The sequence below is a fragment of the Dysidea avara genome, chromosome 3 (genome assembly GCF_963678975.1).
Source record: "Dysidea avara chromosome 3, odDysAvar1.4, whole genome shotgun sequence".
NCBI lineage: Eukaryota > Metazoa > Porifera > Demospongiae > Dictyoceratida > Dysideidae > Dysidea > Dysidea avara.
The window spans coordinates 268,921-284,976 of NC_089274.1; the positions used below are offsets into that span (position 1 = coordinate 268,921).

The 16,056-nt window shown below is 39.9% G+C and overlaps 1 protein-coding gene across 1 annotated transcript in view; it reads right to left on the bottom strand.

Annotated features, from left to right (window-relative positions):
* Window positions 1-16,056, bottom strand: part of LOC136248646 (partitioning defective 3 homolog) — a 40,338-nt gene continuing 24,282 nt past the window's right edge. Inside the window, exons 9-27 of the mRNA XM_066040411.1 lie at window positions 15,766-15,902; window positions 15,648-15,719; window positions 15,452-15,600; window positions 15,276-15,401; window positions 14,057-14,185; window positions 8,124-8,219; window positions 7,939-8,076; window positions 7,553-7,887; window positions 7,475-7,501; window positions 7,317-7,426; window positions 7,190-7,269; window positions 7,088-7,141; window positions 6,751-6,856; window positions 2,171-2,257; window positions 2,056-2,118; window positions 1,899-2,007; window positions 1,763-1,854; window positions 352-442; window positions 1-304 (exon numbers count right to left, since the gene is read on the bottom strand). Of these exons, the coding sequence (XP_065896483.1) occupies window positions 79-304; window positions 352-442; window positions 1,763-1,854; window positions 1,899-2,007; window positions 2,056-2,118; window positions 2,171-2,257; window positions 6,751-6,856; window positions 7,088-7,141; window positions 7,190-7,269; window positions 7,317-7,426; window positions 7,475-7,501; window positions 7,553-7,887; window positions 7,939-8,076; window positions 8,124-8,219; window positions 14,057-14,185; window positions 15,276-15,401; window positions 15,452-15,600; window positions 15,648-15,719; window positions 15,766-15,902 (2,227 nt within the window). The 3' untranslated portion in view covers window positions 1-78. The remainder of the gene's footprint in view (window positions 305-351; window positions 443-1,762; window positions 1,855-1,898; window positions 2,008-2,055; window positions 2,119-2,170; window positions 2,258-6,750; window positions 6,857-7,087; window positions 7,142-7,189; window positions 7,270-7,316; window positions 7,427-7,474; window positions 7,502-7,552; window positions 7,888-7,938; window positions 8,077-8,123; window positions 8,220-14,056; window positions 14,186-15,275; window positions 15,402-15,451; window positions 15,601-15,647; window positions 15,720-15,765; window positions 15,903-16,056) is intronic.

Below are 16,056 nucleotides of genomic sequence, written 5' to 3' on the forward strand. Positions count from 1 at the left end.
ATTATGTAAACAATTATCACATCATAATTAATTATGACATAATATGATGTAATAATATGATGCAATATGTGAGACTATTTACACATCAGCTATAGTTGCTGTAATGTCATCATCTTCAAATTCCATATTGTCTAATACCGACATGCTGTAACGTTGGTACATCTTGCTACTGTTACCATGGAGATGGGGGCGTAGTTCTACCCTAGCTGGAGGTGTTGGGTCAAATTCCATTTGATTAGTGTCACTAGGCAGCATGATGTCTCCATGGTGATCCAGAGATGATAATCTTTTGTTCTTGCCCTTTCTATTATACACATTACAACATGTTACCATGCCAACCACCACACCTACCTAAACAAGCTTTTGAGAAATCCTTTTCGTTTCACTTTATTTTTAGGGTTCTTGGTGTAACTCATTAATGAGCGATCAAAGGGTCCAATTTCTGTTTTGGTGTGCAGTAAATAAAGTGATCAACAATTAAGTCTTATCCCAAATGATGTCATGGATTGCAATCTATTTGGGGGACTCGTAACATATCCAAGTGTAAATTCAATAATGGCAAGCAGATGGGCGTGGCATCACTAAAGACTCTGATCCATGATTTCTATTGATTTTGATCTCATGCAGGTAGTGTTTCTATCTATAGTCTTTTCATGGTTTAGAATATACCAGTTATAACACTACTCGGGATATGACCTCAAGCACTAGTGTGCTTTCAGGAGTCATGCACATAATTATTTTTGTCACATTTCTCATAACTGCTACAATATACACCTGACAGCATATTTGACATTGCACATGATTATATGTGTATTTTGGCATATAGCCCAAACCACAGGTAAGTATATATCTAGGAACAGGATACACTCACCGGTGGTTTGAGGCATGTGACACTATCTATTAGCAGGCTAATAGCCCATAGTGGGTGCCAGTACGATCAATCGCCAAAGTCAGCTCAGGTTAACAGCCTTTGCCGTAGTGGGTGATCACTCGCCCTAACCAGTAAAAATTCAATCACTGGATTCATTTATAGACATACCTCACAACTTCAGTGATGGGTGGAAGCGGGTAACATTGCTCCTGTTGATATGAACGGACAGGTTCTGGTAATATATGGAGATTACTAAATCTCACAATCGATAGTCACTACCATTTTGAACAAGCTAACTTGTGAGAGGAAGACTACCAGTGTGCCAAACTATGGTGAATTAAGTGTAAATTGTTTAATTATGTTAGTTTGTGAAAGTATTGGTTGCTAGTACAAAGTATTGGTTGCTAGTACAAAGTATTGGTTGCTAGTATAAAGTATTGGTTGCTAGTACAAAGTATTGGTTGCTAGTACAAAGTATTGGTTGCTAGTACAAAGTATTGGTTGCTAGTACATTGTATAGCGTAGACACATGGTATGAACCCCATGGCTCACTTTGGTGTATTGCACTTATATAGACCTCAGTCATTAGAAGTTTACTGTTGATAAATCCCTCAGCTTCACCTCGGGGTTTATTAACAGAAAACTTCCTCTGACTTTGGGATGTATATAAGTGCAATACACCTCATAGCCATGGTTAATATATTACATATGCCTCTAATGCTGGGTTAGAATTTTTTCAAGCACGGTTGTTTCACCTTAATATCTTGTTTGCTAGCCACCATAGCGATGTATGATTGAATCTCAACATGATCACCATTGGTAACAATGTAAGAGTCTCCCCAAATATAAAATCAGTGTGACATCATTTTGAATAAAGCTTATTTATACTACCATGATCAGTTTCATCAGATATCAAATCATCTCGTTTGCTATCATATGTCTTGTCCACTGCCTTACGGAAACTGGATCTTGTTTCTCTACCCCTGAGGGAATAAGATCATGTGATGCTCAATGATGCAATGATTACCTCATCACCAATTCATCCTCGCTCATTCTCTGAGCAGCTAAGATAGTCTGCAGACTCTCCAAACTGCTCGACTTTGCTAGACCAAGTTTTGGTCCCACTTTGACATTGTCTGCAGAGAGAAGGGGAGTGGCTGGGTGATCACATAATCACAACTCACATTGTATAGGACTACGACTGGTTAGTATACTTTCAGCTGATCCTGTACGAATTAGCTCTGTTGCTATAGTAATGATGATGTCACACTACGTAACGTAATCAGCAGTCACACCCACCAATACTGCTGCTATCATCTCCTTCAACTTTTGGCTCCGAATTACGGAAACTGAATTGTGAGAAATCTCTCTGGGGTGCTTGCTTGCCTGTAATGATATTGCCATATTCACAACAACTATGTGGCTATTAACAGGGTAGCACTCCAATATACCTTGTACTAATCTGGTCAAAGTGGTTAAACCCAAACAATAACCCTTGACTTGACTTGCTTGACTCTTGACCAAATACCGGATAACGGGTTATTTTTGAATGAATTTAATCTTTGAATTATTCGAAGAACACGGCTTCTACAAAATTTAACTCTTCGAATATAAAGCTGCCTTGTGCCAGGTCCACTGTGAATTCTGTCTACTGTTAAACAGAACTCCACACCTTGTCATCCCAGGCAGAAGAAATACAGAACGAATACATGATATCTCTTTCCGTACCTAGCAGGCCAACACCTTTGCTTTTGTTGATGCTGCAACAGCCATGCCGACAGCAAATTGACGGTGAAGATTACTCGTTTCCCATTGGCAAAACCACCTTTCCTATAGTGGACCAGTCCCAATACAATAATACTTAATGAATGTCTCAATTTTGATTGTACCAATATGCGTGGTCACCGTCTTCACTTAATTTAACGTGCACTTACAAAAATAATTTTAGTGGCGCTAAGCATGACGATAGAGCATTCGAAAGTTATACTTTCAAAATTTATTTTAGCAGCTGCTCTTCAAAAATTTCCCCTTTGAAATTAACCTGTTATACGGTATATTATTGTGAAGTTATGGTATGTTTTAAATATGCAAGTATTAATTGTGGTATACACTTTACAAATAAAGTTCGTCTTTGACTGACTGCAAATGTCTTGCTTGACTTTTGTCTTTTATTTTTATCAAGGATGAAGATCAGAGTACAGGATATATTGGAGTGCTACCTTCTTACAAGTGTCTAATAGGAATAACACACTACTAACAGCTTGACTTTACCAACACTTCTCTATAACGTACTGATATCACTATTGGTATTGTGCTGATATCACTATTGATATTGTGGTGATACCACCATTGATATTGTGGTGATACCACCACTGATATTGTCAACTTATCAAAAAGCGAGTGGCATAAAAGGGTAGCACCGCTAGACTAGGTCTTGTGTAGGACGTTCAGACTGATCTCCTGTACCCTTCACCCAAACCAGATTCCACTAACTTTACTTCTGCAAGGACAAAATGTGAAATACTGAATTGTGCCTCAAGCATCTTTGACCCATTGGATCTTATCTCTCCAGTGACCATCTCTGTCAAGTTACTTGTACAACAACTTTGGCAACAACGTTACGAATGGGAAGTGTGGAGCTTTGCAAGAATTGGAACACTATTGCTCACAACATACTTCATGCCACAGAAATTTCATTCCCTCGTCAATGTGTGAATGCAACACTCCATGTCTTTGCAGATGCCAGCCCAAGAGTATATGTGACTGGATTTTGGAAAAACGATCCAAATCGCACATTAGAAGTTTCGAGATAGACGGTTTTAAAGAATTGAATCCAGCATAACTCTCTAAGGATAACAAGCACGCGTGTGAAATTTACACAAAAGATGCATCAATCTGTTACCTTTCAGGCCACTTCCAGTACTTGTAGAGTTTTCCGTCAAATAAGATAGAAAATCTGAGCAGTTGGACGAGTGAAGTAGTATCACGAGTGCTCACAAAGGGGTGGAGGGTGGCGGGGAGGGCAAGAGATAGACTTCAAAATGGAGGCAGACCACGATTGGAGTTCAGACACGAGATTACAGGGCTGTGCTGGCTCCTTAGTGGCTGATATGTAGCAAAATCAACATAGAAAACGTCTGGCCAACATTATAAGGCTGTCCACCAGTAAACCACTGATTCCTGCCAAGCCAGGTCCTTCACAAGGTCTGAAACCGCCATTTGAGCACTCCACACCACCCAGAAAAGACGTCTGTTAAAACCAGCCTCGAGTAGTTTGAGTAGTACTGAGGGTCAAAACTAGTAGTACGGTAGTGTAGCTATCCACTGGTGGTGTTAGTTTGATTTTGCCTGATGTGCGATTTGGATCGGTTTTGTAAAATCTGGTCACATATGGTGTGGCCACATACTTCCAGTTTGGGTTGAACTCATTCCTTGTAATGTCGAGGGCCAGAGCAGCACCCATAAAGTAACATTCGCTACCAAAGCTTGAACTAATAACTGCTCATATATCTTGACATCACTTAATGCCACCTTCTCTGTTTGTCTGCGGTCCGACACCCAAATTGTTTTTTTCGTGGATTTACAGTAAGAAGACTTTGAAACTCTTTGTCAGCCACTGCGTAAGGAGATACTTTCTATTTCAAGATACTGCCCATGAGCTGACAATCCTGCTGACCTATTCACAAGAGGTGTAACATTTGATGTTCTGAACTGTTCAACAACAGTGGAAACATGGCCCTACATGGCTTCCCTCACCATCACAATCCGTGCTACAGACGAGGAACTTGCAGTGGTACAAGAAATCATCATTTCCGAGATCAAACCACATGGTATTCTGCAGCTAATCTAAAATGGCTACATAATGTCCAACACACTATGTTTCCCAAATGAAATAACTAACTTACAATCAGGTGGTAATTGTTAACAACTTGTGAGGCAGTTAAGTTTACCTTTGCCTATTCACTTGTACTGTCTCACGTGCAATTCATCTAGAGATAGTGACTGACCTCAGTGTAGAATGTTTCTTACTAGCATTTCGAAGGTTTGCTGGCTGACGATCTGTGTCTAAGTTCCTACTGTCTGACAATGGATCGGGCGGCAGCGGACATCTATTCTCATCTCCTGAACTGACAGAAGCCCTTGCTCACAGAGGTATTCAGTGGCAATTTATACTGAAGCGTGCTCCCTGGTTCGGTGGCTTCTGGGAGCAATTAATAGGCCTCATCTTAAAGAAGACCCTGAGTAGAACCCACGCCACCATGGAGAGTCTACAAACTATAGTCATCGAGCACTTCTGAATGATTGTCGTCTCACTTACTCATCATCAAACATTAATGACCCAGAACCGATCACACCATCTTATCTACTTCATGGTGGGAGGATCACCATTCTGCCACACACTGCAGTGGAGGATGAAGTTAGGTAGCGTAGAGCAAGAGCACATGCCATCGTCATCAAACACTTCTGGAGTAGATGGAGACATGAGTGCTTGAGGGAAGGCCACAGAATAACTGGTAACAGGAAGTGGGCATAGGTGATGCTGTGCTAGTCCATGATAACTCAGCGAGAGTAAACTGTAAACTCGCGGTTATTAAATCAGTGAACAGAGGGGCAGATGGTTTGATTTGTCCTGCGAATATTCCTACAGCCACAGTGAGAACAAATCGTGTTATTGCACACCTATACCCCTAGAGGCAAGAGTATATAATAGTAACCATGAGTACCGAATGGGTGTATTACCCCATGATTAACGATTGCATGAAATAACAAGGATATTTCAGTAATTGTTCACTTATATTGCCATTAAGGGTTGCTGTATTTAGCCCAATTCAGCCACTAAACCAAGTGAAAACATGATAGCGTTAAGGGGAAATGGAGTTCTGGCACTGCCAAGCAAATCCCTGAAGGCATGGCAACACGCTCATTTGTGAAACCATTGTTTTAGTGAGCTGGAGTTATCTTGGGTCCTTACTACACTTTCCTTGTACAATAACTGTTGAATACTTGGTTGAATAACACGGAAAACTGGCAAACAAAGACCCATTGCCACATACACATTTCAAATTACCATTTCACGTAAACGAACAATTACTGAAATATCAGTGTCATTTTATGCAGTCATTAATTAAGGGCTAATACACCATTTAATACCCTTGGTTTCTATTATATACTCTTGCTAGAGGTGAGAACAGCAGCTGAAGTGACAGCTGAACCACCCACCATGCAGAAGCCAGAGAAACAGAGCAAGGATCATCATGTACCCATGAGGGACCACATGTACCCATGAGGAGACCAGTTCATGAAGCGGCCAGGAGAGGACAGGAGTAGGTGAAACCCCTCCCTCGGAGAATGCCATAGACAGTGATTAACTAACTCTATTGTAGACTGACTCAAGTATCACGACATTGTTATATTGTACTGTGGGTTTTTGTATTTTGGCTCACGTTAGTTGAGTAGTTAGTAGTGTGAATGTGTTAGTGTCTTACCCTTTTGGCCTCAATCTTGGTCGACATTACGGTACCTTCCACGCACTAAACCTCACTGTCATTTGATGCTGTAACCAGGATTACCCTAACATCACAATACCATCAATTATAAGGACAGGTCTCTTAAAAGACCTCATTATCTTCCAAAGATCAAAGCATATTATGCATACCATTAATTGACATTATGATGTCTGTACTTACAACCAACTATTAGAATTGTTAATTCTGTAGTCAACATATGAATATCCCATATTGTCACCAATACAGGTATTAATACGATCAAAGGTGAACTTAGCATAGTGCAAGCTATACTGGGGACAATTAGATACTGAAATACACTACAAACTGTTGATTATAATGTTTGTACAGGGTGTACTAGGGATAGCTGCTGACCTTTCTTAATTGAGATTCTGCCCGGAGCATCTCTCCTAAAATATGGCCCAGCTAATTCTGTGTCAGATCCTGCAGAGTCCAGCTGAGATGAAGTGGGGCTCATCACCTGCAAAAGGGGTGTGGCTAGAACACAATATCACCAAGTTGGCTTGTGGACAACCATTAGGTCACCTTCACCAACTGTCAGAAGTGACATTTTCTCCAAACAAAAACGACAAATGTCATATAATATATAAGCCAATTGCTTTGATTGGATAGAACTACAACCACTGCTAACACATTGGCGAAGGTCATCAAATGGATTGTAACACACAAACACTCATGTAGGGCTACACACTTTCTTGCTGGATGACTTTCCCGGACGAGGTAATGAGTAGGATGGGTAATCCACCTGCAATGGGATCACATGACATCAGCAGGATCACATGAGCTAGCTCACATGAGACTTGCCAGACATATGGATTGGTGTACTACTGGTAAACACATCATGGTTACCATGACGATTGACTGATCTATGACCTGTAGCAAACACTAATTAAAGGAGGAAGCCATATAACACACTTCACCTGCTGATTGTGACGACTCATGGTGACCACTTAATGACAAGGTTACCCCAGTAGGACTAACAAGACCAGATCCACCACTGCTGGATGAATTGTGACTAGTGAAGTCAGGTCTGTTGTCATAGTAACACAAATATATCATCATTACCATGGCAACTCACTGGTTATGATGGTAGGACTCATATCGGCTACAAAAGATCGCATGATCACAAATAAACAATCACAAGTGATCATATTACCTTTCTGATGATGACCTTTGTACAGGAGGTTTGTGTCTCTCTAATAAGTTACTGTGAGGAAGTCTGTGGTGTTGATAAGGGGATCCCCCAGGGGGGAGATAAGTCTCTCCATACTTGGTAGGAGGTTCACTTTCATTACGTTTACGTGACGACAAGTGTTCAGAGGTTTCTATGACAATCCCAGCACTGCTTTGGGATCCTTGAGAGTTAGGTGTTGTTATGGCAGCATTGCCAACATCAATGCCAACTTCATGTGATTGACTATTTTCATCACTAACAGTGGGTGTGGCTGAGAATTTGGTTGGAGGGGCAGTTGCTGTCTTACGACTGATTACCTGAAGTCAGATCACATGATGATAATCATAGTAGACTATTTGATAACTTACCAACTGTATGGTACTTGTGCCGGGCACTAATTGGGATAGAGCATTCTTTAGAACTTCCATGGCTTCTGAGTTAGACTTCCCCAGCAAGTTATGACCATTAATACACAGTACCTGATCACCTTGCTGAACTCTTCCATCCTATAACAAGTCATGATTTCACAACTACACTCAACACCACGAGTTACCATGGCAGCAAGGCCTCCAGGTACAATGGATTTAATATAAATGCCAACATCAGCATTCTTTGAACTGTGTGACGGAGAATTGAGCCTTGTTCGTCCCTATGGAGATATAAAAACAACTTATCAGAACAGGACATATCCCTTCGCCCACTATTATATTAGACAATATGGTACGGCTCATTTACAAGTTTACTAAATCACTTAGTCACCTGACATGCTCACTTAGTCAACCGTCCTCAAAAAATTTTGTACATGATAAATAATTATAACACGAAAGGCACACATACTGTAATACTCTTCTTCTCTGTGTTCTGCAAATAATTCTGGACAAATGGTAGACTAAGCGGCGTATCTACTGTAGCTCTAGCTGTTACTCTGGTTACTGGTCGAATAATTAAAATTTGTGGGCACTGTAAGGACTTCCGTTCTGCTGTTCTGCATTGCTCTTTCACCCCACACTCATGCTCTGACTATAAAGGTACGTGCTTTAAACCATAGTCTAAATTTATAAGTTAGACAGTGCAACCAACGGGAACTAAGTAATTTAGTAACCTCTCAGTAGCACCCTCGCTGTGATCGGGACGCTACAGCCTAGGACCATCAGGGTTACTAAATCACTTAGTTCCTTTGGTCTTGGTGTCTAACAATTATCTAGCACAATATGTGACCAGATATGTGAAAACCCAACATAATGGTGCATTAAAAAAATATTTATTATTGAATATTTATAATCTACTTAGCCAAGTGTATGCTCTGGCCACGTTTCAGCCTTGTATGCCAACAACTTCTGGAGTTACAGCCCTACAAAGTAGCAGCAACAGAAAGATCGATTTGTACAGCAAGTATTAGGAAATAAATTACATGTGCTTACAAAAACGACAAACACAATGCAATACAGAGTTGTAACTTGCACCATTGTGTTTGCCATGAATAGGGGAGTCCATTACTGGGTAAGTTGTTTCTTCTATTACCATTCTTCACTACATACAGAGACGAAATCAGTGAAGAAAAATTGATCACGTACAATCGTTTTGATGTGTCGTAAACAAATGCCCATAACTTACATATGCTTTAGTCTACTGCAACGAAACAAAGATTTGTGAACACCTCTTGAGTAGGCAAATAAGATGATATCCAGGCTTTTATCATTGGACCCTTTCTTCACAAAGAACAAAGCGTTTAAAAAGTTTACGATTTTATTTTTTGATTACATGCAAATATTTTACCCATTGCAATCAATGGCTTATACTGAAAATCCATTATGTCAGGTTTTCGCAGATCTGCGCAGATCTGGTCACATATATTGACCAACACACTATGACACATTTATGGGCATTCGTAGCAGTATGTAGCATTACCCTTATAAGCATGATGGAAACATTTAACAGCAGAAACATTTAACAGCGGAACAATGTACAGAGAATATTACTCCAAATCAACAAATACAAGATCTGCTGCTATCAGAACAGTCATTATAATAAATTAATATTGTATGGAGTGACAAACAGCACATGAAGATAGGTCACATGAGGATAGGTCATGTAACATTGTCTAGCTGACAAGATAGTGTTGTATCAGGTGACCAAGGACTGAAATAGTTTGTAATGACAACCTTTGTGCTACTTTATCACATAAAGCAAATCATAAACTTATACAAGTCCTGCAACAATCTAGTAATGATGAGAGATTTTTTTATTATTTTTATTAAGGCTTTCTGCTTGTTTAAAGTTGTTACAGAAAGTGCGTTTGAAAAGGCGGAGAAAGGAGAAAAAATCCATGACTGGACCTAAGCAGCCTTGAACCTGCAGCCATCCGATTAACGCTCGAACGCTTACAGGAATCTGTCAGGCAGTCAGGATGTTTTCTCTTTGTCAATTTCATGTATATGTATCCAAGGAACTCTAGAGAGTGACTTATTATCTCAAAGTACCCCATGTGGAACCAAATGGATATTAGTTAGTAATGTGAAGTTTAGTAACCCTCAGGACGTCGAGGCCTCAGGACGTCGAGGCCTCAGGACGTCGAGGGTTATTGTAGTTGTCTTGTGCGAATTCTGCTACCACTTTATCTGCTGGGTATTCCATTCATAGGATAAACACAAAGTGTCATTAAGTTTCTCTTGATGAGTTTAACAAATGAAATGTGTGGATTGTTTCGCAAGCACTTTATTCAAAAGTTATGGTGATATTTAGTTAGTCTTGGCCTTCCTCACTTCTTGATGAACTCTCAATGTGCAAAAGTGATAGCAATAAATTCTTTTTAACCATAGTAGTGTATTACATCTAGTGATACTCCACTGATTCAGACAAGGGATTGACAAACTTGACAAAACCATGGACGAGATTTTGAAGTCTTAAGATTTCCATGATATCTTAATTATCGTTAGCTTGTCCAGCAATCTTGAGCATTCCACAACATTTCAGGCTTATAGTGGATTCCTTGGATAAATCCAAGGAATCCACTATAAGCGTGGCTATTTAAATTAACAAGCCTTCATGGATCACATGATTGGTAACCCTATATTATGGCAAAAAATAGAGTGCATAATAAGAGGCCAGGACTAAGGTCCACATGTTGTAGCACAATAGACTAAGTGACTATGGTCCACGTGTTGCTATGGTATTTGCTGCTGCTGCTATTGTTTTATGTAAATTGGAGCCAAAGCTACCGTAAGTTGTTCATTAGATACAAATTACATATTTATACAGTACCTGGTTTGTGTGCTAATTGAGGTGATAATCGTGGCCCTGCTATAGACCAGAACAGGACAAAGCAGCAAAGCCGATCCGCATGTTGTCACTTGGCACTACGGATATGGAGATAGTACATCCATATGAATTTCCCGAGGGTTTTGCACAATAGTGCTTCATTGTTAACTGTTCTTTCTCTTGGTATAACGATGACTGCAGACTCTTCAATGTTGGAAACTGCACCTTTAGTAGTTGCTGAGCCAGCAATGTCAATTAGTTCCTGTCCATTTATTATTCTATTTCCAATGGTGAGTCATTCCAAGTCAACTCTAATAGCTTAGCCTCTAAGCTGACAATGCAGCAGTTCTGCAATTGTGTCCGCAGGGGAATCTATTCTATTGTCTGGGGATAAAGTAGTGTCCTTGTTATTTGACTCAACTCAGTGACCAGAAGATGGGATAGTTCCCTTAGTAGTCAGCTACCAGTGATACTGTCAAATGATATTTCATGTGGCATGTATAACAGCCAGCTAGTAACCACTGCCTACCTACCTCACAAATAAGTTCACCTCCCATATATGGGTTTGGCCAAATAGTTTGGTACACATGATAAGATAAAATGCGAGTGTCGCCATATCCATTGCTCCAGAAGGACATGGCCATGATAATGTAGACGTCCACTTGTGTTCATACTGTGCATACAGTTAAACAGGCACGTACGTATGCCTTGCTAACTTTCACCAAATTTTATTTTGCCAACAGTGATTTTACATGATTCGCCAAATTTTCAGTGTAGATTAAGTTACTCTAATAGAGCAGTCAGCCATTGTGTTGGACACTTGAGCAGTGTGTAAAATAACGTCCAGACACTGGAGCATTGGGCTAGGAGGGAGGCCAGACACGATGGAATCAAGTTTGTGACCACAAAGGCATGTGATATTCCTGTACAACCAGTTTAAGCTACAGTAAATTGAACAAGATATCTCTTATGTTCATACACTGTACTAGGGATAGAGCCACTATAAATTCTAAACTATGGCAACAAAAGTGAAGTTTACCCGCATCATACAGTATGATAGTATCATACAGTACAACAGTATCATTCAGTACAATAGTGCTGTATAGTAGGAACCACAAAGGAGTAGGTGTGGCCAACGAAATAATATCATCCAAAAAACAGCCTCAATTCCCCTGATGATGATAGCAGTATTGGTTAGGTAAAACTAAGCCCAAACAAGCTTTCAGATCGACCTGAAACGCTTTCAACAAGTTGCTACGGAATTTTAAAAAAACTACTTAACAGAATTTTCTAGTGACTGACTGACTGATTAAATAACTGATGCCTTCAGACAAGCGTAACTCGATAATGCTAAAGCTATGGGCTTGATTTCTTCACTGTTCCGACGTTGCTTTGGCCCGACATGTGCCTTTTGGCATACCGCAGTACGTACAATGCATTCTCCATGGACTTACCAGTGTCCTCCTTTGTGTCCCATTCACCTTTGCTGACAGCAAAAAGTGTCAATTTGGTGATAGCACGTGATGGCTTCCCTTCGTAACAGAAATCGTCCGTATCTGTCATAGTGACTATTTTGATAGCAGAGGTGCTTTTCGAACAGTTCTTGATTCGAAATGCTGCGTAACGGGTTGAACATAGCTGACAACGAAGCGGAATGGATACTTCACTTTTCAGAAGATAATTGGGGCGCGCTGCGCCATTTCAGATGCGGTATGTGTGCGTTCACCAGTCATAATTATTTACAAAAAAAAGTTAACAAACAAGTACACAGAAAAATTTGGAATTTTCAACTAGAGTAGGGACCATAGGACATCAATAAAAAGTACTGAAACAAGCTGGAGTAGTGCATGATATTAAATCACAGTAAAACAATAAGAAGTGTTATATCCCTACTGTACTCAAGATACCATAATGGAAATGCACAGTAGGGATATAACACTTCTTATTGTTTTACTGTGATTTAATATCATGCACTACTCTCGCTTGTTTTTATATCAATGTGCTATGGTCCCTACTCTAGTTGAAAACTCCAATTTTTTCTGTGTACTTGTAGCTATATAAAAGCCAGTAGAAGGCTTTGACAGAAATCCTTATGACTCCTTTCCTACAAAACCCTTTGTAACAGAATCAATCTATAGAAGCCCTTTGTGTGACCAGTAGCTACCTTTTAAAATGCTGTAGTATTGATCTAGAGGAGGTTGGTCACATGTCATCATTGATCTTGTGATCTCAAAGAAAGTGTTGAACTAATTCAACGTTCACACCTCTTAATATTCTAAAGGACGGATTGTATATTTATACCAGAGTGTCCCAGGGCATTTACACGTCTTCTCAGTACAACGCGCTAGCTGCTAGGCTAGTCTTAACACCTGAACAATGCTTGATTGCATATTTTATGTCATATGGTTAGGACGCGTGACCAACCTCCTCTGGCATTGATCAGTGTCTGTGAGTGGTTGATCAGCTCTATAGTACATAGGTGGCTCCAATGTTTGGCAGAAACAAACAGGAAAGAAGAACAACAAAAGTTAAAATGCCCTGTCAAAATAGTTTGATGTCCACTCAACTTTCACACTGTTCTAACAGTGTGTCAGTACATGTCTGAAAAGTTATTTCGCACACTGCTCGAGATGGATGGCTCCTGTTAGAAAACAACGCAATACAAATCAACTAATTTCTTGTTGCAGTTACTCTATAGCAGTTGAGTGCCTACAATAAACATGGTGTGTAGTTACAATAAGTAATTCAGCTTCACGTAATCATGATAAGCTTGTGATAAGGAAATCTCCATCTGTACACCATACAGTATTGCATGACATGTACCAAGTTGCACTAATAGACTCTACTCTAGGCCATTCCACATGTAATATCTCACACAGATGCGGGTCAGTTTTTTTGCTTTTTTTTTTGCAACTACATGATCCAAAATGGCTGTACACTACTGTATATTGTGCAAGTAGTTATAGTAACAAAGGGATTGGGGGAATTGGAGAACTGTATTTCAGAGGAGCTTAGCCCATACATTTGTATAATAGAAGTCATAGAACAGCGTCAGGTAGAGCTGAAATTACTCCCCTATCAGCTAGCTAGACATTAGTTGCTAATGGCAACACAATCAACATGATCTTGTACTCTTACTGAAGGGGGTGTGATGACTAGATCACATGATACTCACATGTGATGACTAGATCACACGATACTCACATGAGGTGATCACATGATACTCACATGTACAGTCACTCCAAGACTGGCTGGATCACTTTGATGCATAGTGATGTCAAATGTCATCACAGTACGACCACTTGCCACACCCACATTACTGCCAGCTGTTTCATTGGTTGATTCAGTTGGTGGTGCCTGTCAACATTAATGAACATTAATACACAGCAGTAAGGCTATATAGATTAGTTTCTCGTCCTCACTTTCATGTTATCTTTTTGATTTAGTTCCATTATTGATAGCCAATATTTAGGCTTGTGTACACTAACATGTAGTACAAGCCAAGTGCTACCTTTGTACGATGAGTTATTATTGTACATGAAATGAATAGCTTGTTTAATGTACTACAATAATATGTACACACTGTACGGTCTGCCATATAGTAGGTGAGCTGCTGCCATAGCAACATCCGCCATCTTGGAGTACAACCTGTTTTGCAATGATAGCGTCAGTTTCTATAAGAGTAAAACAGTATCAGTAAGTAGAGCCGCTGCTTCTGCATTCTACAGCAAGGTTGACCTACGCTGTTTCTTACGCTATCAAACGGGCTGTACTCCAAGATGGCGGATGTTGCAAAGGGTCTATATAGTGATGATGAGCTAGCTATACTGGAGGAGGCTGGGGGTGTAGCCCCCAGACAGTAACAAATTTTGAACATTAAAAAGGTAACTCATAGTTTCACAGACCCAAAAAAAACTATTTTCATTATATGTGCCCTAAATGCATTATGGATGGGTAATCACTACTTTATTAGAACACAACCGACTGCTCTATTAGAGTATCTTGATATTCATAAAGGTTTTTTCAACACATGTACTTCTCCCTTCATCTTTGAGGAATCAACTAAGGAGAGATATACTCATTCTGTGGTGCCAAAATATGATAGTTCACTGGTATTCTTGCATGCTACAATGCTACGAGTTCACAAGTTAAAATTTCAGAGGGGGTTACAGGAACCCCAGAAAACCCCTAGTACATACTTAGCTGGAGTAGACTAAGAACTTGCATTCTGAATCATGTCAGCCATCTAAACACTATCACATGAAGTCTTTTAGTATTGGAGGATGAGAAACTAACACATAACATGCTATGGTACAGACTGTGTGTCGGACATGTGATCTAACATTTTATGGGTGTACCATGGTACAGTATCAAGAAATATATACCATATTAACCCTCTAACCATCCGTCTATCATGTGACCACTAATCAATGACATCTTTACTTACATCACTTTCACCAGAGGGGTGTGTCTCTTGTCTAGACACTTGTAAAGTTACAGATCCGAGGGGTAGTGACCTCATTAGTTGGACCACTTGTGGTTGGTTCATTCCTTCTGTTGACATGTTATTGACCTTATAAGGTAATATCAGAACAATGTGCTAATAATAGAATACTTTATTACCTTTAATAGTCGGTCTCCTAATTTTAGTTTGCCATCTTTAAATGCAGGTCCGTCTCTAGAAATGCTCTTAATATAGATTGGCTGTGATAAGCTACCACTAGTGGCGCTCACGTCACGAGTTGTTATGCCAAACCCTAAACCTTGAGCTCCTGTGATCACTATAGTAACATGCACTATTTCACCAATAAATGCCCACCTTTTACAACTTTAATCTCATGTATCACTCCGATCTCACGTGTGTTTGTAACGTTATAGCCGGGATCTGAGCCTATGGCATATATAAAGTTGTCATGGTAACTGTCATGTATTATTACCATCAACAGTGCTATCCCCATCGCCATGGTGATGATCTGATACGTCACTACCTTCACCTGATAACAGCTGATTACCACGAGAGATAGCCATCCTTAGCAACGGCTCATCCATCATCTCTTTGAACATGGCTTCTGCCCTAACAACCACATCATAACAAGGTTAGTAAATTGTGAAAGGTGTTAATTAGGAGGACACATCACATGATCTCATAGTTCAACCCCAACACCTCAGTGTCAATACCAAGAATTATATTTCAGAAAGCTCAGTCTCACATATCAATGGTGCTTAAT